This window comes from Mobula hypostoma, chromosome 1, assembly GCF_963921235.1.
Source record: "Mobula hypostoma chromosome 1, sMobHyp1.1, whole genome shotgun sequence".
NCBI classification, from domain to species: Eukaryota; Metazoa; Chordata; class Chondrichthyes; order Myliobatiformes; family Myliobatidae; genus Mobula; species Mobula hypostoma.
The window spans coordinates 137,696,327-137,720,731 of NC_086097.1; the positions used below are offsets into that span (position 1 = coordinate 137,696,327).

General features: G+C 44.0%; 1 protein-coding gene across 3 annotated transcripts; it reads right to left on the bottom strand.

Annotated features, from left to right (window-relative positions):
- Positions 1-2,460: 2,460 nt before the first annotated feature.
- On the bottom strand, positions 2,461-24,231 carry tcaim (T cell activation inhibitor, mitochondrial). 3 transcript variants are annotated; one of them, XM_063056689.1, is made up of 10 exons: positions 23,859-24,231; positions 18,290-18,422; positions 17,453-17,603; positions 16,445-16,694; positions 15,154-15,276; positions 12,207-12,304; positions 9,180-9,271; positions 8,225-8,457; positions 5,790-5,921; positions 2,461-5,014 (listed from the first exon to the last, which is right to left on the bottom strand). In XM_063056689.1, the coding sequence occupies exons 2-10, from the start codon at positions 18,356-18,358 to the stop codon at positions 4,792-4,794; spliced, it is 1,371 nt and encodes a 456-aa protein (XP_062912759.1). In that variant the 5' UTR covers positions 18,359-18,422; positions 23,859-24,231; the 3' UTR covers positions 2,461-4,791. The 3 variants fall into 3 exon arrangements, with proteins under 3 accessions (XP_062912759.1, XP_062912768.1, XP_062912750.1); XM_063056698.1 differs by lacking the exon at positions 23,859-24,231 and adding an exon at positions 19,451-23,575; XM_063056680.1 differs by having other exon boundaries at positions 2,462-5,014; positions 23,654-24,230.
- Between the last annotated feature and the right edge of the window lie 174 nt (positions 24,232-24,405).

Here is a 24,405-nt window from a genome sequence, read left to right on the forward strand (position 1 = left end):
GTAAAAGGATTCTTTTCTGGTTGGCCGACAGTGACTAGCAGTGTTCCACGGGGTCGGTGTTGGGACCACTTCTTTATAAGCTGTATGTAAATGATTTAGATGATAGAATAGATGGCTTTGTTGCCCAGTTTGCAGATTATACAAAGATTGGTGGAGGGGCGGGTATTGTTGAGGAAACAGGTAGGATGCAGAAGAACTTAGACAGATTAGGAGGAGGGGCAAGAAAGTGGCAAATGAAATACAATGTTGGAAAATGCATGGTCACGTACTTAGGTAGTAGAAATAAATGTGTGGACTGTTTTCTAAACAGGGAGAAAATACAGGAATCTGAGATGCAGAGGGACTTGAGAGTCCTTGTGCAGAACACCCTGAAGTTTAGCTTGCAGGTTGAGTCAGTGGTGAGGAAGGCAAATGCCATGTTAACATTCATTTCAAGAGGTCTAGAATACAAGAGCAAGGATGTGATGCTGAGGCTTTATTACGCACTGGTGAGGCCTCACCTTGAGTACTGTGACCAGTTTTGGGCCCCTCATCTTAGAAAAGATGTGCTGGCATTGGAGAGGGTCCAGAGGAGGTTCACAAGGATGATTCCAGGAATGAAAGGGCTATCATATGAGGAATATTTGGTGGCTCTGGGTCTGTATTCGCTGGAATTCAGAAGGATGAGGGGGATCTCATTGAAACCTTTCAAATATTGAAAAGCCTAGACAGAGTAGATGTGGAAAGGATGTTTCCCATAGTGGGAGAGTCTAGGACAAGAAGGCACAGCCTCAGGATAGAGGGGCACCCTTTCAAAACAGCGATGCAGGGAAATTTCTTTAGCCAAAGAGTGATGAATTTGTGGAATTTGTTGCCACATGCAGCTGTGGAGGCCAGGTCATTAGGTGTATTTAAAGCAGAGATTGATTGGACATGGCATCAAAGGTTGTGGGGAGAAGGCCGGGAACTGGGGTTGAGGTGGAGATAGGAGAGGATCAGCCATGATTGAATGGCGGAGCAGATTTGATGGGCCAAATGACCTAATTCCTCCTATGTCTTATGGTCTTATTAGCTGTGGCACTGGGCTGCCCCTTATCTGTGAAGCATCCAGCCTTTCATATAGCATTCAGTACAAGTGATCACCTGGATTGCTACAGATTGTCAGAGGGAACAGGGTTCAGGAGGAACTATTTTGTTTTGACTTTCAGGATCTAGGCATTGCTAACAAGATATTTATTTCCCTCAAGAAAGTGGTGCTGAGCCATCTTCAAAAACCTGTGTCCTTCTGCTGAAGGTGTAGCAAAAGGAAAGGTCAATATTTTTCCAAAACAGGATGATGTTAAGAATTATAAGGAACCTACAAGTCTTGGTGTAATCAAGATCCTGCTGTCTTTGTCCATGGTGGTAGAGGTTGCAGGTTTATAAGGTGGTGTTACAAGTGAAGCTGATTTTCTTACAAAAGAGCTTGGGCAAGTAACTACAGGGCATTTTGTAAAGGGTACACACTGCAGCCAATATACATTGCCTGTGGAGGGAGAGGATACTTTGGCAGTTGATGGGATGCCAGTCAAGTGGTATGCTTTATTTTTAGATGGTGTTAACCTCCTTGAAAGTTGTTTCTACTGCACTCATTTGAGTGAAAGAAGAGCATCCCATCATGCACCTGACTTTGTGCCTTGTAGATGGTGAAGGGCTTTGAGTTGCTCATCATTAACCTTTTTAAACAATTCTTCCTACATTCTCATCCACTCCTCCAGATGCTTCCACTCACATACATACTAGGGGCAATTTACAGCGGCCACTTGACCTTAGGGATGTAGAGAGAAACCAGAGGAAACCTATGCAGTTCAGAGGGAGAACATGCAAACTCCACACTGACAGGTCAGGATTGAATCCGAGTCTCCAGTGTTGTCAGGTATTGAATGTCAAGTGTAGGTAGTGAGATTCTCTCTTGTTGGAGATGGTCATTGCCTGTACTTTCATGGAGTGGCTTTAGTTCCTTTGTCTCATAGATTACGTGCCTCTGAAAGGAGGGAAAGGGAAGAGATGCTTACTGGAGGTCATCATGATGTGGGCACATGGTTTAAGAAGCAGCTGGCATCTTCCTACCTAGTTAAGATTGATAGAGGTTGGAATGTCCGGGCACAGGAAGTCATAATCTCAAATAAGTGTGTTACAGCTTTTAAACCTGGGATTAGGGGAAAGTCTCAGTCAGAATGTTATGAATCTTTGGAATTCTTTCCTAAGAAGGCAGTGGGTTCTTAATCACCAAGGCTGCCATGGACAGATTTTTGAGCACTATTATATAGGACAGGAAAGTAGAATTGAAATTGATTGGCCACAACTTTGGTGAATAGCACATCAGCTTTGAAGGGTTCTATGACTTACTTATTATATTCTTGTATGAATCCTCTTTCTTGAACATGTATTCAGTAATTCAAATCAGAGCAACATGGACCCAAAGATTTTAATCTTATTTATTTATTTAGAGATACAGCGCAGAATACGCTCTTCCAGCCTTTTGAGCTGTGCGACCAGCAACCCTCAATTTAACCCTAACCTAATCACGGGACAACCTACTTACCCTACTTGATTTCAGATAAGGGGTACTCAACCTGTAACATGAACTACTCCCAATTCCTTGTTTCCTGTTAGAACTGGAAATGCTATTGGCAATGAAAATGTTTCTAGTAACAAATGCAAGCAATATTCAGAGTCCTAGTGTCTCAGCAGATTGTGCTGAGAAGATATTCATTTTTTGGAACATATTCGTTGTTTCACGTTCAAGGAGGTATTTTAATTTACTGGCTTTTGTATTCTCAAGGTATGAAGATGAAAGTTCATTTGCAAATGGAGAATAAGCAGCAGCAGTGGACAGACTGCTGGCAGCCACTCGAATTTCAGAACCAAAGCTTCAAATAAAATGCGTAACGGTCAACATTGCAAAAGAAGAGATTTTCAGTTTGTAATATTCCTCTGCCCTCAGGTGCCTTGAACAGAAAATGAGGTTGGGAGGCAAGGTTTGGCACTTTGGCTAATAGTATCAAAGGTATTAGTTCAGCTTGAACATTAATACAGAGGAATCTGGTTAACTGGGACACATTGGGACCAATAGATTTTGGCCCAATTAAGTGGCTGCTCCAATTAGCTGAAGTTTCATGGAATTTGTAAAAAAGGCATAAAAAAGACAAACTACCGTTTATCTGAGTAACAAATTATGTATTTAAATGAAATACAGAACAAATTAGAACACTACCCATACTGCTACAGTACTATAAAACTGTATTAGTTCATAATTATCAGAGGAATTCATCTAGTGTATGCTGTTGTGTTCTTTTGATTGACTGTAAATGAACAAATTCAGCGCAGACACCTAGTGTAAATAACGAACTGCCTTCGTATAATGCTTTCGACGATAGTATTCTCCAAATCTTTTTTTTGTAAATTTCAAGGTGATTGTCGTTGCTTTCAAATACTTGGTAGTTCCTACTTGCTGGTGGCAAAATAGTCGAATTTTCACTCCTAGCCCCTTTTGGCATCCCCAAGTCTGAATATTTGAAACTGTAGTGAGGAAAACAGTTCCGAATTGTCTTACTGCTTATTTCTCACCAACTATCAGTGACAAAAATCACTGTTCTTTGAACACAAACCCACACATCCGATGCTATTTATGAAGTGTTCTCTCTACGCACGTAATACCTAATGGCCACACAAGTGCATGCCACAGATTCTAGGTGAAACCTGTTTGGTAACAGTCTCCTGTCTCAGTTAAGCAGCATAATGTTCCAAATAAACAAAGGGAATCCCGACTTATTTCCCAATTCTGTTCTTTAAGGGTTGTTCCAAATAAGTGGCTGCCCCATGTAACCAGAATCCACTGTAGTACTTTACATCAAATTGCTAATCACTGTATAATAAACCATTTGACTTTGAAATATTCTGCTTGCAGTTGATAACTAGCTTCATTTGTGAAGGTGTCCTGCTGAAGAATTGCAGTCAACAGAATAAACCACAACAGAGGCAGCAATTCCACGGCATCTAACCAGCCCAGACCGGGTACACACCACCTCAAGGACTGCAGTTCAATGAAGAGTTATAACAGCTCAGCTTCCAGGTCTGAGGGTCAAATGTACCTGCAGCTCCTTCATCAGGAAAGGACTTATTCTGAAGATGAAGAATTTTTCCGATGCTGCTCAACCTGCTGAGTTCCTCCAGCAGATAACAGCACCTGCAGTACTATGTCTCTTTCTTTCCTCTTTGGATGGTATTTGCTGTTATTTTCTCCTTTGGATTTTGGAGGAATTTCTTTGCAGTGCAATTCTGGGCTATCATTGGCTAAGCCCAAGCATCATTGTACTCTTCCTTATGTAAGCATTCCTGTAATCACCACCAAGATTTCACTAATCTTGCACAAAGATTCCTGCTGAGAGAATGGGTAAGTTCCACAATCCTTTGTGAAGCTTCAAAATCTCAGCCAAAAACTGCCTGCATTCGTATTTCCTTCACTGAAGGAGGCTTGCAAATCCTCTTGCCTGAGTACGAACTGGCTGCACTCGTGGAAATACCAAGAACGACGAGTCAGATGGAAGAATTGGTGGGACTCATCACATTTGGCATATTATATGCTGTTATATTCGCACAAATCAGAATACAGTTGCCAAGCTAGGATTTCCCAGCCCTGGATGTCAACTGCACTTCCAAAAAAAACAATGCAGATGTCCAGTTTTCACATGTGAATTTCATGTAGTCACCTGGCACTGTTCCATCCTAGCAGAAACCACCCAAATGTTTTCTCTGCTTTTTTTCCCCCATCTACTGTTTCCAGTTCCAGGGAATGCACAAGTCACCATCCTGTAACACTGAGTAGAAATGTGAAATGCACAGGTGTATCCCAGATAACTCCATCTGTTCCTCAAGCAGTCTTTTACATGACTGTATCATCTGTTCGCTGGATACACTTTGCTCTTTGTACAGTCTCTTGAGCCAAAACCTCTCTGTGCAAGCTTTGATTAGATCTTCCTGTTGTACTTTTAACCTATCGGGATTGAAAAAAAAGTTCATTATATTCTGGAGTAAAAACATGTAGGCCTAGAACTTGTTGGAAAAGAGTGATTAGTGACTTTCAGGCGTAAACTGTATATCAATTTCAGGGAACTGAGATGTAAGACAAGTTGCAAATCTTCAGAATTTTCTATTTCGCTCATTTTGAACAAACTTCAGTAAGTAAGTAATATCCTTGACCTAGAATGGACTGGCTTCTAATGACAGCACCCTGAATGGGTGGTAATCAACAATTTGCAAGTGGATTACATTTTACATTGGTAAATATCCCAAGGTGCTACACAAGAGTGTCAAAATTGAGATGGTCATTGATAAATCCGTAGGAAATTGGGACAATGTTATCACACTGATCAAGGTGAACAGCATGGACATGTTGAAGAGGAAGCCAGAGAAGTAGAAAGGAGAAAGGAATATAAGGCTATAGAGAGAAACACAAGCGGAACACAAATACTAGTGTTTGAAGTTGCATATACTTTTACAGCAATGAAATAATCATTTGAGAAGGATAACTAAAATCGGTAGCAGCGCACTAACTGGTTTTGATTCCCATTTCCATTCTACTGTAAGTCACAAACTGAGAAACAATTAAGTGACTCACCCAGTTTCCAAAACCACACTGGACACACCTCATGTGCAAGCATGCAGTGTGTCAATGTGACACCTAGATCACATATCCCAATCCTATTGGATTGCTTTCAAGTTACGCTCTCTCATTTTCAGCGTGCGACAGGTTAGAATCTTTCACTTACTCCTCCTCGTTCCTCAGGAAATCTCTGGCTGTTTGTGTGTGGCTCAGAATAAACCACTGCAAGGCAGTGGGGTCACAAGTGACGGGCACTCTCAGCTGGCCTGTCTTAAGAAGAATAGGTGCAGAAGAGCCTCTGAAATGACAGAACAACATCTGGTTAGCGGACACAGTTGAAAGAATGGAGGAGTATAAAGGAACATTTAAAACGTGACCCTGACTGCCTCTCACAACTTCAGAACGTCACAACCAAAGTATTGTTTTTAAAGAGCTATTAGAGGAAACGTCAGAATCAGATTGCAGAAACAAGTGCTCAGAAAGAGCAATGGGACAACTGTTAATTATTTTTGGCTGCGGAGAGGTAACTATTCACTCGGATGCAAGTTAGTCCTTTGCTCTTCAAAAGACTGGTAAAATCTTGAGCAAAAGGTTTTCATTTCTCCTCCGAGTAAAAGTTATGAGACCAGAAAATAACTTGGCACTTTTGAAATAACAGTGGAACTGGAGGTGGGACAGGGACAAAGCAATTCTTTTTTCTGTTGGAGCACTCAGAGTCTGTGAAAGGCATCCCCAAAGGAGAGTGGACGCAGGGTTTAAGACCAAGGTAGATGTACATGTGTTAAGTGTCATGCCTTGGTTAAGATTTCTATTGCTATGCTGTGAGGTGTTTTTATTTTAATAGTTTTCTGTAAAGCAGTGTATTCTGTAGAGTGTTTTGGCTTTGGCTAAAGATAAAGAGCCATTTTGTCCTAGTTAGGAATGTTGTGTCAGACAATCGGGTTTGTCTTGATTCACATTGTAACTTCCTGCTCAGTGGGATGCAATGGAAGATTTGGGAGAGCTGGGCGGGATCAGATTTCTGAAAGACAGTAGTCTGGTTTGGGGTCTTCTGGCAGGATCTGCAGAGCGGGGCACAAGGCAAACTGCTCGCAGAATGCAGAATGCTGCTCGAAGGAGAGACCCCACTGTAAGAAGTATTTTGCGCAGACAAATGGTTCCAAGGAATAAGTGCCAGTACTCCTGAGTTAGCCAGTTTGTTCAAGATGGTCTTCGAGGAGAGTTTTGACTGTGGCTGGTGTCTCTCACGCAGGACATCGGTTCAGTGCGAGGGTAAAGCGATAACACCCGACTACCACAGTAATGAGCTCCAACATTTATGTGCACGATTGGACTAGTTTAACTGTAATAGGCCCTTTTATTTTTCTTTTCTTTTTCTGTTAACTGTCTGTTAAAGTTGAAATATTGGTAAATACACTTTCTTTGTAATTTTATGCCAGTGTATGATCTGTTATTTCCTGGACGATTGATAACTGTGTATGGGGCAGTATTTGCACGGCATTCACTACAATCAAAGTTCCTCAACTGGAACATCCCAACTTTTCTGTTTGGTTGAACCCCAAATCATACCAACCCTAGACATTTATTGCTTATGAAAGGTGGCCTTCTCACTGCTGAGTGACGTGGCTGTTAGCAGAGTTAGCTAGTAAGCCAAGTTTTTATACGAGCCCGGTGGCAGGGTTACATAAGCAAGGGGCAGGAGTGAGGAGCTAAGGTTACAATTAGATCAGCCATTAATGTGGGTTGAGCAGGATCAAGGGGCCACTTCATTGTGTACATTTGTAACTGCTGCTTACAAGTAGAAAACAAGTTCTCCATTATATAAATACAACTGAAGTTAAATGCAGCTGAGATGCCTACTCAGACTGGGCAACTCTTTTGCAGCACGCAAAGCAAAATTACCCTTGGACTTTTCAGACTCCACCCATTCACTATTGTTGCAGCTACACAGGACCCTGGTCAGAGCCCACTTGGGAGTACTGGGCTCAGTTCTGGTCACCACTCTACAGGAAGGATGTGGAAACCATAGAAAGGGTGCAGAGGAGATTTACAAGGATGTTGCCTGGATTGGGGAGCTTGCCTCATGAGAAAAGGTTGAGTAAACTCGGCCTTTTCTCCTTGGAGCGACGGAGGATGAGAGGTGACCTGACAGAGATGTATAAGATGATGAGAGGCATTGATCATGTGGATAGTCAGAGGCTTTTCCCCAAGGCTGCATTGGCTAGCACGAGAGGGCGCAGTTTTAAGGTGTTTGGAAGTAGGTACAGAGGAGATATCAGGGGTAAGTTTTTTTTTCGCAGAGAGTGGTGAGTGTGTGGAATGGGCCGCCGGCGACGGTGGTGGAGGATAAGATAGGGTCTTTTAAGAGACTCCTGGATAGGCATATGGAGCTCAGAAAAATAGAGGACTATGGGTAACCCGAGGTAATTTCTAAGGACATGTTCGGCACAGCTTTGTGGGCCGAAGGGCCTGAATTGTGCTGTGGGTTTTCTATGTTTTTCTATTTCGGCCTCTCAGAGCAAGTCATGCACAGTACCCTAACAACTTCAGAGGCAAAGCTCAGACACTCATGGATCAGACTTTTTGTTTGCTGTCACTCACTTTTCTAGAATCATCTGCAGTCCTTTTAGACTTCGTGGATGAAACAGAGGTCGGTTGACAGTCAAATTCTGATGGAAGACTGTTAACATTCTGTAATAATCCTCTAGCATCATCACAGGCTGCAGGTCTTCATTGTAAATTAACTCCATGTCTCCCAGAAGGAAGCTGATCCTCTCTTCCAACAAGCAAACATGGTGGTGAAGATCATAGTAGGTAGGCAACCTCTCCAACAGCTTCAAGTAAGAACAGGTTAAAGATTTATTGCAATAATCTTTGGTGTATTTACACATATCTCAAGCACTTTATTCCTTTGTTACATTCGTTACTTGCCTCTCACCTCTTACGGAATTTGGTACTCATCCTAATATCAACTATCGTAATTAGCATCAAGTCCTGTTCACTTTTCACTCCTCATTGCTCACCTAGATCAAATCATGGCTCAATGCGCAAACTGTAAATAAGTCTCATGCTGGCTTTAAGTCCTCCATGGACAGACCCTTCCCAACCTCCAGAAACTCATCCAGGCCAAAAACCTGCTCATCTATGGACTCCTTTAATTCTACCTCTTAAAGGTCCCAGAGTTCAATTATTGCACCATTAATGCCTCCAGCTGCCAATTTCCTAATGTCTGAAATTTTTTCTGTAAACCTTTCTCTTTTAAACCGCTTGCTAAGTATTAACTTTTTGACTATTTTTAAGCCATTGATCCTTGCTATCACATCTTGCTATCAAAGATTTCTTGGTGTATAACTGGAAGTTGTTTCCCCATGTAACAATATGAAGGGTCAGATAATCTTTATTAACTAGCATGGCATCTTCCTGTCACTCTACGAACATGAAGTGGGCACAGCCAGACTAAGCTGAGACAATACAATTAGCACCAAAATACTGAACACACAAATGCACAAGCTGTACCTAAGAACATTTGTAGCTGTTACTAATTAGTTTGACTTACTTTTGTCCAGTGATGATGGACATCTACAGTTCCCAACATAATCTGCCCTGCGGCATTCATTCCAGAGTGCTCTGCAAAAATTATTGTACACCCTGTGCAGAAAACAGCCAAATCCAGAACACAGCATAAGCAGTTTACTTCAACACGTAATGCAGAAAATGTACCACAGACTTCTATTTTAAATTGATTATTTCCAATTCAAGATTATGGTCACCACATCTCAGGAAGGAAGTTGGGCGTTATGGGGAACACAGTACAGAATTATTATGTGGATATCAGGAGTAAAATGGATAATCTAATAGGGCGGACTCCACACCCAGGTGCATGGTCCCTGCATTTGGAAGACTAAGGGTGGGAGTAGTCCTAAAAGGGTGTTTAATCTGATTTAAGGACTTGGTCAGGAGACAGGTGGTGTCAGTAACAAAAGGCACAACAAGATTCAGGAAATAAACGGGTCATACCAGTGCAAATCTGGAACTCACGTCCAGTCCCACTCTCTGCCCGCCTCCTCTCGTCTCTCCAAACACTGCAGATGGTGAGGGTCAATTTCAATTTTCAAATTTGAGGGGGGGCAGAATTCCAGGGATGTTTAATTAAAGCAAGCACATTGTGTTGAGAGAGAATTCGAAGGACTGACCACCTCTTTGTTTCTCAAAGTAACGGAATTGATAAGGAGGTGAGGAGGGATAAGGAAAATGCTCAGAAAAGAGGGTAAGGGAGAGAGGAAAGGTTATACATCAAAGTCAATGAACTCATATATCTTAGCTCCAAAGTGGCAGGTAGCTTGGGAAATTTGAAGCATTAGAGCAGTGTCTTGGTGCAAAGAAAATGGAGCCAGCAGCAGTCTACAGGACAAGAAGCTAAAAGCACACCATAGTTCACTTGCAATTTCCAGTAAAACCCTATGGTTTCAATGTTAGTGCCCAAGGGTTAGGTTTGAACAGGAATCTGCAGCATGACTGAAAAGCTTGGGAAAGTGTACAGCATTGAGAGAAGAGCAGAAGGCCCTAGGACTGCATCATGGACGCACGGCCCTTCCTCTGCTCAGACTTCCTTTGGTTCAATAATTTCCCCAAAGAGTCAGAACTGAGAAAAGCCTGGGAAGTTCTCAGACACGTACTAGTTCTGATTTACAGAGGCAGATTCTCTGCAACCTCCTGCAGGAGGAAGCACGAGGTCAGCCAGATAGGAGATGTTTGTGACCAAGTACGTGAGTGAATTGAGTGCTGCCACCTTGTTCTAATTCCCATCTGGAAACGTGAACAGTTGGCTCCACACGTCCCAATACTTGCCTTGTTTGAACTTCCCCGAAGTTCTCCATCATCACAGCACCAAGGTCTTCTAAACACAATATCACAGTGTGATACTGCACATTATGAGGGCTTTCCACACATCCTACCTGTTCAAAATTTTAAGAGTCTCAGTTACTCCCAGTCCCCTCTCTCCACACAGCCCTACCATGATTTCTCAGATCACAATCACTGTACAAATTAATGCTCAGTGCCACCTATTTCCTTTGCCAATTCCTTCGTTCTGTACCTTCTGGTTACAAACCCGTTTACCATAGGAGATACTTTTTTTCTTATTTACTGTATCACTATTTGAATACTTCTACTAAGTCTCCTCTTGGCCTTCGCTACTTTGCCAAAGACACGCATAGATCCAAAGTGACCAAGGTAAACGGTCTCCCCTCAACCAACACAGCTGGCCTTACCATCCTCCATCACCCCTCCACTGGAGGGAATCGGTGGGCAGGCATCATCTGTGGGGATGGGGGGGATGGAATGAACAGTTAACGTTTCGGGTTGAGACTCTTCACTTGGACCAGTTGACATGTCTACTGCTGTCCAGCTGGCTGAGAATGTTCTTATTCTCTTCAATCCCTACAAACCCCAGTAACAGCCAACAAACCTCCTGCAATGCCTTTAGTCACGGTCAGTGAGCCACAAGTACTGAAAGAGAAAGAAGAAAGGCTCTTGGAGAGGCCATTCTGCCCCACGAAGCCATTCCTGTATTCAAAAGGATCATGGCAGACCTGCAGCTCAAATTGGTTTATCCTTCAATGCTCTAAGCCAACCGAATTCCCGGAGATTCTGATTATCCTCTGATTCCCACTATGCTTTGGCTGAGCGATTAGCAGGTTCCAGTCACCCTTTGCTTTCAGGGCTCCCTGATCTCATTTGTGAGAAACCAGTCTCCTTATCCGTGGCAACTCTGCCCGAGGAAACGTTCTGCTCTGGAGAGTTTAGCTTAGGGGTCAGCAATCTCACCCCCAGGGCAAAATCAAGTCCTGTCCCACTGCTGACATCTCAGAATGTGAGCCACAGTGCTGGGGGAGAGTCACACTGTTAAAGACACAGTGCCATGGATGACTCATTTAACTGGGGCACTCCTTTCTTCACGTGATCAGAAACATCCCATAGACTATGTCAACAAAGTTCTCATTACTGTACCGCCAACACTAATGAAACTAGAAGTGATTATCTGGTCATTATAACATTGCTGTTTATGGGAGCTTGCTATGCATAACATGGCTGCCATGTTACCTGCGTCACAACAGTGATTACACCACACATTAACTCATTGGCTTAATAGCAATTTGGAATTTGTTGAGGTGCTGAAAGACACCGGGGAAGCAATTTACGTGTTTTATTTTTCATAAAGCACATAAATCAAACCCTGGGGGGCAAATCAAACAGTTAGGTCATCAAACAGTGTCAGCAGAGGAAGTAAAAACAAGATGCTTGAGGAACTGAGTGAGTCAAGCAGCATCTGTGGACTGAAAGAGATGAAGGGTCTCAACCCACAACATCAACTATTCATTTCCCTCCACTGATGCTGCCTGACCCACTGAGATCCACCAACACTTTGCTTTTTGCTCCAGGCGGCAGCATCGGCCATCTCTCGTGCCTCAATGTCAGTGGGAGGTGGTTAAAGGCGGTTAAGTGGCGCAGAATGAATTCTGGATACAGGTTTTACTTGCATACCATCAGTCTGTCGAGAGCGGGTGAGTATCTGAAGACACACCTTTGATATTGTGCAAGACTGCAGAGTTCTGCTGGGCAAATCGGTTCAGGCTGTGCAGCTGGCTGCACCGATGAGCCACTCCCCAACTCTTCCGCCATCTAAGCCAAGAAGAAAATTAGGATCAACTTACCACAGCACAGCTCCATGAACTAAAGGATCAGAAGCATTTTTACAACTTCAATTTATCAAAGTGTGTGTGCATGGGACAGCGTGAGTGAAGCACACCTTTTCTGAAGTTTGTGGGTTAAAGCAGCGGTCCCCAACCACCGGGTCGCAGACCGGTAAGGGGCCGCAAAGCATGTGCTACCGGGCCGCGAGGAAACGATATGATTTGGCGATATGAGTCAGCTGCACCTTTCCTCATTCCCTGTCACACCCACTGTTGAACTTGAACACATGCGAGGTCATTACCCTCGCGTCATCCATGTCGGCGCGGGAAGGAGATCAACTCCTCAAGCTTGCAAATGACGACGGGCTGAAAAGTATGTTTAACATAACATCTCTGCCGGCATTCTGGATCAAAGTCAAGGCTAAATATCCTGAGACAGCCACGAAAGCACTGAAAACGTTGCTTCCATTTCCAACATATCTCTGCAATGAATGCAACGAAAACTAAATTGCGGAATAGACTGGACATAAGGAGCTCCCTTCGAGTATCGCTGTCTCCCACCACCCCTTGATAGAACCATCTTGTTACAGGGAAACAAGCCCAGGGCTCCCACTGATTCAGCGATATTGGCGTGTTGCAATTATTTTATATGTTCATACAGGGAAAATATGTGCTGTGTGTTTAATATCCAAACGTTACTTAAAATGTTATGATGCTTTAAGTGACTTATATAACCATAATCACAATTACAGCACGGAAACAGGCCATCTCGACCCTTCTAGTCCGTGCTGAATGCTTACTCTCACCTAGTCCCACGACCTGCACTCAGCCCATAACCCTCCATTCCTTTCCTGTCCATATAGCTATCCAATTTTTCTTTAAATGATAATATTGAACCTGCCTTTACCACTTGTACTGGAAGTTCATTCAACACTTGCTTCAAGCTCCCCTGTCCTCCCCTGATAATTGACTTATCACTATATTCATGTGAGGAAAATATGCGCTGTGTGTTTAATATTAAAATCGTTAGATAAACCCTTTTAGAAACAAAATTGAGTGTATTAGCCACTTATCACCTATATTCCGGTCGTGATTAACACCCCCCCCCCCACCAAACAGAATCGCCAAAAACGATTTGGAGGGAAAAAAAATTGGTACGTACACGCATGAGCACTGGTGCCCGCGCATGGCTTCATGGTAATTATAGTCTTTCTAGGGGTTAACACAACGTATTTGACTGCTACTCTTGTCTGTTGGCAACCCTACCCCCCACCCCCACCGGTCGGCCGGTCCGCAAGAATGTTATCAATAATAAACCGGTCCGCAATGCAAAAAAGGTTGGGGACCCCTGAGTTAAAGCACCACACCAGAGACCTGACCATTAAATCTGAGGGGCTGCCTTTCACTGGAAATATTAAATGAGGTCTGTATGCCATCTTCCAGGAGAGGGTAAAAGATTCCACAACTTACTTCAAGGGAAGGAAGGGAATCTCTCTGATGGCCAAGTTTGACTGCTGGATTTTTCCATGTAACAATGAGTGGAGTTTTTCATTTTATACTTTTGAATATGTGCAAGATCCAGTTGGTTTCCCTTACTGATACCAGTTCCCTCCCAGTCCGCTGATCACAGTGTTTCTAAAGTCCATTTCTGGGAAATGACATGATGACAAGGCCCAACCTTTTTCCTTGAGAAGGCGTAAGGAAAGCTGCAGTGAGGTAGATAGTTCTAGAATCAGACCCAGCAACAGGGATTGACTACCTATTTCCAAATTAGGCCGCTGTGTGACTGGGAAGAATCGTGAATGTGGTGGCTTCCCACGCACCTGCTGCCCCTTAGCTTTCCAGCTGGCAGCGATCACGAGACTCTCTGAAGCAGTTATGTGAATGATAACCTTGACTGGCCATGACTCATTTATTCAGACACCAGGTCAGTCCTGATCCTTTTATGGATTTTACTGCAGCGGTGTGAAAACAGGAAGGCCTCTTAATGATCAGCTGAAGCCCTCAATACCGGCACCACTCTGACAGACACTATTATACACTGCAGGTAAACCTACACTCTGGGACATAATAAATGAGTGGCTGTATATTTATAAAACAACAGCAAAATATCCCACAGCATTCCATAATGAAGCCATTAAGCCAAGTCTGCATGAATCCACGTGGAACTCCGGGGAAGATGACCAAAAGCTTAGTAGTGAAGGTTTTGTGGAGTGACTTAAAAGAGACAAGAGTGATGTCGTGTTGCAGTGACAAAGCTTAGAGTTTACAGAGTTGTGGTGGAAACCCAGGTGGTACAGGATGGACGGTTGGAGACGTGAAAAAGGTTATAGAGAGAGGCCCATGGAGGGATTTGAAAGGAATGATTAAAAATTTCAATTTAAAATCAGGATGTTGGTGTACGTAAATGAGCACAGAGGGTGCTGGGCAAGTGGGAACTGGGGCAAGTTAATTGACAGGTAGCGGAGACAGAGCGGGATAATTCTGAAATAACAGGAGTCCAGGCGAGGGTTTCAGTAAACAGGCAGGGTAGGAACAGAATCCGGGTTAGAGTGTTAGTTCATGGTTAAATAGGACAAAGAGATGGCAAAGGTCTAGTTCAGCTCTACAAATAGGACAAAGAGACGGCAAAAGTCTAGTTCAGCCCTACATCTTGCAATGTAACATCGAATTGGAACTTGCCAAAGAAATGTCCAGGATGTGGTAAAGGACTAGATGGGGCTCACACCTCTGAGGCACAAGATCACAAATTAATAAACCACACAAGGACACATTTAAAAACCTCTAAATGACACAGTGTTTCTCTCTGTTTCTTGAGTTTGTGTTCAGCATACATACCTGATATCGGTTATCTCCAGTTGCTGACAAAGCTCTGTTTTTAGGCGTTGAAGGTCATCTCGCAGTGGAAGACTGGCAGTCAGTCTTTCTAAGGCGAGAGATACATTTTTATTCAACCACAACCTACAAAAGGAACATCAAGATCAGTGTCACTGGTCCTTAAAGGCTCTCTGGTCCAAATACACTAATTTCTGGTTTTGAGGGTCACCCAAATTTCAACAAGTTGGCCACACACTGCCACAGGGATCAGTGCAGGGACCTCAGCATCTGCATTCTGTAACAATAACTGTGAGGGTGGAATTAAAGAACATATCCTAATTTGCTGACAATACAAAGCTAGGTAGAAAAGTGGGCTATGCAGCGGCCACAAGGGATACAAGTTGGTTGAGTGAGAGTGAGAGAGAAAACACAGCAGATAGAATATAATGTGGTGAAATGTGAACTTATCCACTTTGACAAGAAAACAGAAGAATTTTTTTTAAAAGGGCGAGCCATTTGGGTGTTCAGCAGGACCTGGGAATCCATAGACATGAGCCATCAAGGTTACCATGTAGTTGCAGTGGGGGTGAAGTTTGTCAAGTGACTGGGAGCCCTTTCAAAACGCCAACACAGACCCAGGAGACATCAGCTGTGATCATACTGAATGGCAGGCAGGCTTCAGGGGCCTGAGGGGGTGACTCCTGCTCCTGTGGGAGTGGGAGAGTCGAGGACCAGAGAGCTCAGCCTCAGAATACAAGCATATCCCATCAGAACAGAGATGAGCAGGAATTTCTTTAGCCATAGGAACAGAATCTGTGGTACCTGCTGCCACAAATGGCTGGGGAGGACAAGTCATTGGGTATATTTAAAGCTGAGGTTGATAGGTTCTTGATTAGTCAGGAAGTTGTGGAAAGAAGGCAGGAGAATGGGGTTGAGAGAGATAATAAATCAGCTTGAACGGTGGAATAGACTTGATGGGCCAAATGATCTAATTGTGTTCTTGTGTCTTATGGTTTCTGACTTGAGATTCTGTTCCAGTCACGCGAGTTGTGTTAAGGAGGTTGTGAACTCTTTCACATCCACTTGAGAGAGGGGTGGGTTATCAGTTTCCATTCTGCACCAGCACTGAGGTGATGGTTGGGCTGGCTGTTCGAGTCCCTGCAGTGCAGATAAAACACATAAACCTGACCCACAGGCAAGGATGCTGCACACTGAGCCCCAACGTGAAATGTCAACAACGGGAATTACTTCTCACCAGATGAAGACCCGTCCGCACAACCTAGCTTCTCTAAGAATATGGAGGCACTCATACCTGAGTGTAGGTTCCAGTTGCCGAGCGGAACCCAGCTCCTCCTCTGGGTCCTGGTATCCTGTGAAGGTGTAATACGTCTTATCCCACCGGATGGGTCGACTGAATGGAATGGTTCCATTTTTATGAGAGAAGTCCACAGCAACCTCTGACTGCTGCACATGGTCACTGGATAAATTGCAGCATTTCAAGATATTTACAACAGTACTGAGAAGGTCCTGAGTATGAAGGGTGAAGCTGACAATTCGAAACCCTGAAATAAATCATTTGCCTTTAACTTTCCAGCTTAAGCAAAATAATTGTTTATTAACCTTATTAAAACAAACTTACTAAAGCACATTGCGAAATCCACACAAGAAGAGGCGATTCAGCCCAATGACTACTCTTCAACTGGACCCATTCATCCTGCTCATGGTCCTGGACCAGGACTTAAACCAAACAATTCCTGATTCAGTAGCTAGGCAAGAGGTGATGGGCACAGACTTTGTTCAGTTACCGAGAAGCTGGGTCTGTTCTCCCTGGATTGGAGGGGATTAAGGGGTACACCACAATTGAGGTGTATACAATAGATACAGGAATTGTTTCCCAAATTAGAGAAAGATAATACTGGAGCATGCAAGTTTAGGGTATGGGGTAAGAGATTCAGATGGGATCTGAGGGGGAACCTTTTTACCCAGAGAGGAGTGAGTACCTGGAGAGCCCGCCTGACAGAGTGGTGGAAGTAAAGTCACCGACACCATGTAAAAAGTGTCGAGATCAGCATGTGGATCACCTGGTATAGAGTGCGATGGACTAGGTGCTGGGCAAAGGGCTTAATACAGATGAGTTCTCACTGGTTGGCATGGATGAGCTGGGCTGAATGGCCTGTTTCCACGCTGTACATTTCTATAGCTCTATGCCTCCAGTGTGTCCTGCTTTGAGACTCCACATACCAAAACCATTCTGACAAAGGCTTTAAGTCAAGCATGTTGCAAGTGCAATCATGTCAATGTGACAACTGACTTGACAGACCTGAAGTATTCACGCACTGAGCAACACTCGCATTGCCTGCGGTCTCTCTGACATAGAAAGTGAGCTGGGTCGGTTGAGGAGTTCTGTGCCCAGGTCGCTGCAGACACTCCAGATGGTTATTCAGCTTCTTGAGAGAATTCTCATTCACGTCCTGCACAAAAAAAACAGATTTTCTTACAGCACCTTGCAGAACTACAGTATTGTGCAAAAGTCTTGGGCACATGTATATAGCTAGGGTGCCCAAGATTTTTGTGCAGCATTGTAGTAATTTTATGCACTGTACTGCCACAAATATCAGACTTCAAGACATATGTGAGTGATGATAAACCTGATTCTGATGCGAGTCTCTATGGTGGGCTGAGAGTGGGAAGGGGGCTGTGAGAGGGGAATCATGGTTGGGAAAAAAGGAGGGAGTGGAAAGCACCAGAGAAACATTCTGAAATGATCAATAAGCCAATGTCTGGAATCAACTGACTTTGCCTGGCGTCTCAGGGCTGGGTGTGTCTGCACCCACACCACCCCCTGCCCCTGGCACTCCTTCTCTGCCACTTGTCCCACACCCCTCCCACGGCGCTCCGCCCTTGCCATTCCCAATATCCTTTGCTCCCACCAGATTTTAGAAACTTGCTCTCCACCCCACATTGACAAATACAATACTGTGAAGGAGTCTTAGGTTCCTTAGCTATATACATGTGCCTAAGACTTTTGCACAGTACTGTAACTCAAAGGATTTTATAGACGGAATAGTAAAAGCTGTTCCAATAACTGGCCTCTAGGCCCTCAAAAACCTCTCAAGGCATTAATTTCTTCAGCACAGCACCCACCCACACCACTTACCCTCTCTCTCGGATGTTGGCCAAAGAAATCTGGGTGTACAGCGAGGTAGAATGGCCTCAGTGCATTCATGGCATCAGTAACTGAGAAGGTTCTCACACAGCGAGCATGTTGATTACCTCCTGTGATACAAAGCCTGATTTAAGAAGGGAAATCATGGTTATTTGTGGATCTTCCTTGTTTTAATTAATTTTTTCCTAATGAAACGTGCAGCATTTTGAAGAAAATTCTAAGGAATTGCTACAGATAACCTCAATGTCAATCTGTTGAAAATCTTTCATCAAATTATTTTTGAAAACTCATTTTTCAGTACCCGAGCGTCACTGTCAAGACTGGCATTTATTCCCCATTCCTTAACTATCCTTGAGAAGGAGGCGATGAGCCGTGTTTTGAATTGCTGCAGTCCAGTGAAGGTGCTTACACAGTGCAGTGTGAGAGGGAGTCCCAGGATTTACATCCAGTAACGAGAGAGGCACGACAATAGATTTGCAAATCAGGATGGGGGTGACTTGGAGAAGAGCAACAGGAGGAGATATTCTCAAGCATCTGCTACCCCCGTCTTTCCGGGTGGCAACATTCCCAAGGATGGGTGTACATATGGGGTCAGCAAACAGACCTACAATTCTGGTAATCTTTAACTTGTAGTCGATATTTATAAGCTAGCTGCCTCAATTAAAGTGAACAGAGTACGAATCGACAATAAGAAGTTTCCAAAGCAAACTAGAGTGTACACGGGACAAGAGTGGTGGTGATTCAGCAATTACATTACTGGGCCAGTCATCAGAAATAGGGACCCCAGTTCAAATCCCACCACAGCAGTTGTGCAGCTTAAATTTGATTAATTTTTTTGGAATATAGTAATGAAGCCATAAAAACTACTGGATTGCCATAACAACCCATCTGGTTCACTGACGTCATTCCGGGGAAGAAATTTGCCCTCCTTACCCAGTTTGGTCTCCATGTGATCCACACAGAGGACTGATTCTTAAACGACTTGTGAAATGGCAAGGCAACAAATCAGTGTGATCACGACTGATTTACTGGTTGAAGGCAGCGACTCACCCCACCACCCCACCTTCTCAAGGACAGAAAGGGATAAATACTGGATTCTGAGAGACAAATTGAGCACAAGGACATATAATAACAGACATCAGAGATTCATACCATGTCCAACAGTGGAAATCAGCAATCCGGACAGATATTTTTGACTTGTGTTCGTTGGATATCCAACATCCCAGCTTTGCAGGCCGATCACCTTAACTGAACTCAACTCAAACAAAAGCCAGCTGGGTTTATGTATGGGAAAACTGACCACAGGCTAAGGCTAAATATTTTCAGAGGGCTAAGGACAGTTAGAACATAGAATAGTACAACAGAGTACAGGCCCTTCGATCCAAAATGTGGTGCTGACCCTTTAACCAAATCTAAGATCAATCTAACCCTTCCTTCCACTGAGCTCTCCATTTTTCTTTCATCCATCTGCCTCAAGAGTTTCTTACATGCCCCTAATTTATTTGCCCCTACCACCACCCCTGGCAGCGTGTACCACACACCTACCACTCTGTGTAAAAAACATTCTTCTGCCACCTCCATTCGAATTTCCTCCAAACACCTTCAAAGTTATGCCTCCTTTCAATAGCCATTTTCTCCTGGCAAGAAGTCTCTGGCTATCTACTCTATCCATGTCTTTTATCATTTTGTAAAGCAAATCAGCTCTCATATTCCTCCTCACCAAACAGAAAAGCCCTAGCTCATTCAACCTACCGTCATAAGACACGCTCTCTAATCCAGGCAGGATCCTGATAAATTTCTTTTGCAACCTCTCAAAAGCTTCCACAGCCTGTTAACTTGAGCTGCAACTTTGAGGATTTACAGATGTGAACCTCTAAATCCCTGTTTCTCCACACTGCTAAAGAACCCTGTCATTGACCCTGTACTCTGCCTTTGAGTTTGACCTTCCAAAGAGAACCATTTCACAATTTTACAGATTGAACTCCAGCTGCAATTGCAGATGACACCAAGATTGGTTGCATAGTGAACAGCGAGGAAGACTATCAAAGCCTGTAGAGGGATCTGTATCGGTTGGAAAAAGGAGTTGAAAAATGGGAAATGGAATTTAATGTAGACAAGTGCGAGGTGTTGCACTTCAGTAGGACCAAACAGGGTAGGTCTTACACAGTGAACGGTAAGGCACTGTTGAATGCAGTATAACAAAGGGATCTGGGAAGACAGATCCATAATTCCTTGAAAGTGGCATCACAGGTAGATAGGGTCATAAAGAAAGCTTTTGGCACATGGGCCTTCATAAATCAAAGTACTGAATACAAGAGTTGGGGTGTTATGTTGAAGTTGTATAAGAAGTTGGTGAGATCTAATTTGGAGTATTGCATGCAGTTTTGGTCAACCTACACAAAATGTATCAATACAATTAAAAGAGGGCAAAGAAAACTTACAAGAATATTGCTAGGTTTGAGGACCTGAAAAGTTGTATAGGTAAGGACTTTATTGCTTGGTTGGAGTGTAAGAAATGGAAAGAGAGGTATAACAAGTTATGAGGGACACAGATAAGGTAAATGCAGTCTTTTTTCATTGAGGTTGGGTGAGACTAGAACTAGAAGTCATGGGTTAAAGACGAAAGGTGTGATGTTTAAGAGGAACATGAGGGGGATCTTCTTCACTCAGAGTGTGGTGAGAGTTCGATTTCAACACTTAAGAGAAAATTGGATCCACACATGGATAAGAGAGGTCCGGAGGGCTACGATCTAGGTGCAGGTTGATGGGATGAGACTGAATAATAGTTTGGCATGGACTAGATGGGCTGAAGGCCTCTGTGCTGTACTGTTCTATACTAGACCTCTACTCCACCATTCCATTATGGCTGATTGATTATCCCACTCAACCCCAATCTCCTGCTTTCTCCTCGTAAGCTTTGATGCCTGACTAATCAAGAATCTGTCAACCTCTGCTTTAAATATATCCAATGTCATAGACTCCACAGCCATCTGTAGCAAGGAGTTTCACAGATTCCCAAACCTCTGGCTAAATAAATTCCACCTCATCTCTGTTCCAAATGGACATCCTTCTATTCTGAAGTTGTGCCCTCTGGTCCCAGACTCCTCCACACAGGAAACACCCTCTCCACATCCACTCTATTGAGGCCTTTCAATATTTGATAGGTTTCAATGAGATCCCCCCGCCCCCCCACTGGTTCTTCTAAACTCCAGCGAGTACAGGCCCAGGGCCATCAAATGCTCCTCATACATTAACTCTTTCATTCCTGGAATCTTTCTCATGAACCTCCTCTGGAACCTCTGCAATTCCAACTTATCTTTTCTTAAATAAGGGGCCAAAAACTGCTCACAATAATCCAAGTGCAGTCTGATCAATGGCTTATATAGGTTCAGCATTACATTCTTGCTTTTATATTCTAGTCCTCTTGAAATGAATGCTAACATTGCATTTATCTTCCTTACCACTAAATCAGCCTGCAAATTAACCTTAAAGAATCCTGCATAAGGACTCCCAAGTCCTTTTGCACCTGATTTTTGAATTTTCTCCCCACCTATGCCTTTATTCCTTTTACCAAAGTACGTGATCATACACTTCCCTACGCTATATTCTATCTGCCACTTCTTTTTCCATTCTCCTAATCTGTTTAAGTCCTTCTGCAAACTCCCTGCTTCAACACTACCTTCCCCTCTACCTATCTTTGTATCGTCTGCAAACGTGGCCACAAACCAATCATCCAAATCATTGACATATAATGTGAAAAGAAGTGGTCCCAACACAGACCCTTATGGAACCCCACTAGTCATTGGCAGCCAATCAGAAAAGGCCCATTTATTCCCACTCTTTGCCTCTTGCTAATCAGCTAATCTTCTATCCATGCTAGTATCTTTCCTGTAATACCATGGGCTCTTATCTTGTTAAGCAGCCTCATGTGCAGCACAAAGGCCTTCTGAAAATCCAGGTAAACATCCACTAACTCTCCTTTGTTACTCCCTCAAAGAACTCCAACAGATTTGTCAGGCAAGATTTCCCCTTAAGGAAACCATGCTGACTTTGGCCTATTTTGTCATGTGCCTCCAAGTACCCTGAAACCTCATCCTTAATAATCGACTCCAACATCTTCCCACTACTGAAGCCAGGCTAACTGGCCTATAGTTTCCTTTCTTCTGCCTCACTCCCTTCTTAAAGAGTGGAGTGACATTTGCTATTTTCCAGTCCTCTCGAACCATTCCAGCATCCAGTGATTCTTGAAAATTCACTACTAATGCCTCCATGATATCTTCAGCTACCTCTTTCAGTACCCTGGGGTGTAGTTTATCTGATATAGATGACATATCCACCTGCAGACCTTTCAGCTTGCCAAGGATCTCTGCCTTAATAACTACACTCACTTCTGCCCCCTGACACTCTCGAAATTGTGGCATACTGGCGGTGTCTTCCAGGGTGAAGATGGACTCAAAATAGTTATTAAGTTTTTCTGCCATTTAATAAGTATCTAAGCTCTATGCCACTTCTCAGCCAGCTCTGCACCCTAAAATGTCCTGTTGTAACCTACAACAGTCGCAGAAGAGATTTATGATAATAATTCCAAGGATAAGGGTCTTTAGTTAAATGGATGTACTGGAGAAGCCAGAATTGTTCTAAGAGAGCTTGCAAGAATTTAAGATCAGAAAGGCATAAACAGAGTAGGCAGATGTTGTTCTCACTGGCTAAGGGCTCAACAGTCTGGGGACACTGAATGGAGACGACTGACAAAGGACTAAAAATAACACGTGGGAACGGATTTCAGCCCCCGAGAAACACTGACTGGTGTGCTGGCATTTCCAGCATTCTCCTTTTTGTCCGGTTGAACAGCTCTGACCTGCACTTCGCCGTTTACATATTCCATTTTTGTGTTTTCTCTCAGTCTTTAAACGATTGAACAGGCAATTCTGTAAACAAAACAACTTGGGAAACACTGGCTTCGCTATCACATTTGACCTTTGTTTTATCCCTCCCTCTCAGCATTTCAAAACTCTTGTTTTCTCACTTTCTGTCGAAAGGCCTGGAACGTCGATTCTGTTTCTCTCTACACATAAGCTGCCTGACCTGCTGAGTACTGTATTTGCAGCGTCTACAGTTTTGATGTTCTGCTGTTGTGATTATGCTGACCTTGGTCGGGCATTGTATGTAGTGCCCGGGTCCGGACTGCCGACCACAAGGTTCAACATGAAGCATTTTCAGTATAAGGGGCCCGGGGTTGTCCCTTGGAGGGTTCGAGAGATGGGGGCTGGTGTTCAGATCAGGGGATAAGGTGGGAAGGGGGTCGGGGGTTAATCTAGGATCTGGAGCAAATAGTAGGAATGGGCTCGCTTTCACCTGTTCAGCGCCCAGAACCGCCGCAACAGCGGCTCGCCGCGGATCATCAGCCGCCCCGGTTCCGGACTCCCCGTTACCGCCGAGGCCTGGGGCCCCGCCGCCTCCGAGTCCGAGACCACCGCCAGGCCCCACCAATCAACCTGAACAATCGAGTCGGGCCGGGCCAGACGCAACCAATCGACCGCGGCCGGGCTGGCAGACTCACGCAATCGATCTGGCGGTGGGTGAGGTTGTCGCTGTGCTGTCAATGCCCGGTAGTCGAAGGCCCGTATCCGAACGGGGAGCCGTGTTTCAAAGTCGCCGTCCCCACAGTGTCAGATCCGAACTATTTTGGAAGCTTGAGACTGGTGGTAGTGGGGGATGACTGTCCGCTGCCAATGCCGCAAGCGCTTGAGACTCGCCTGCAGTCGGGTAGACGTGGAAGGTTCGCACGGCTGTTCAGGGGGAATCAGATGGCAGAATGGGGTCCTTGCCAAAGACGTAAACCACTGGATTTTATTCCCTGGAACGTATGCGAATGAGGGGCGTATAGAATCATGGGACACAGATAGGATGAATGCCAGCATTCGGGAATCGAAAGCTACAGAGCCTAGATTTACAATGAGAGGGGCAAGATTTTTAATACGAACCCGAAGGGTACCTTCTTCGTAGAGGATGGCCAGTATATGGAAGGTTGAGGCGGGTACATTAACCATATATAGAAGGCGGTACATGGATAGAAAAGGTTAGAGATAGGGACCAAATGCAGGGAA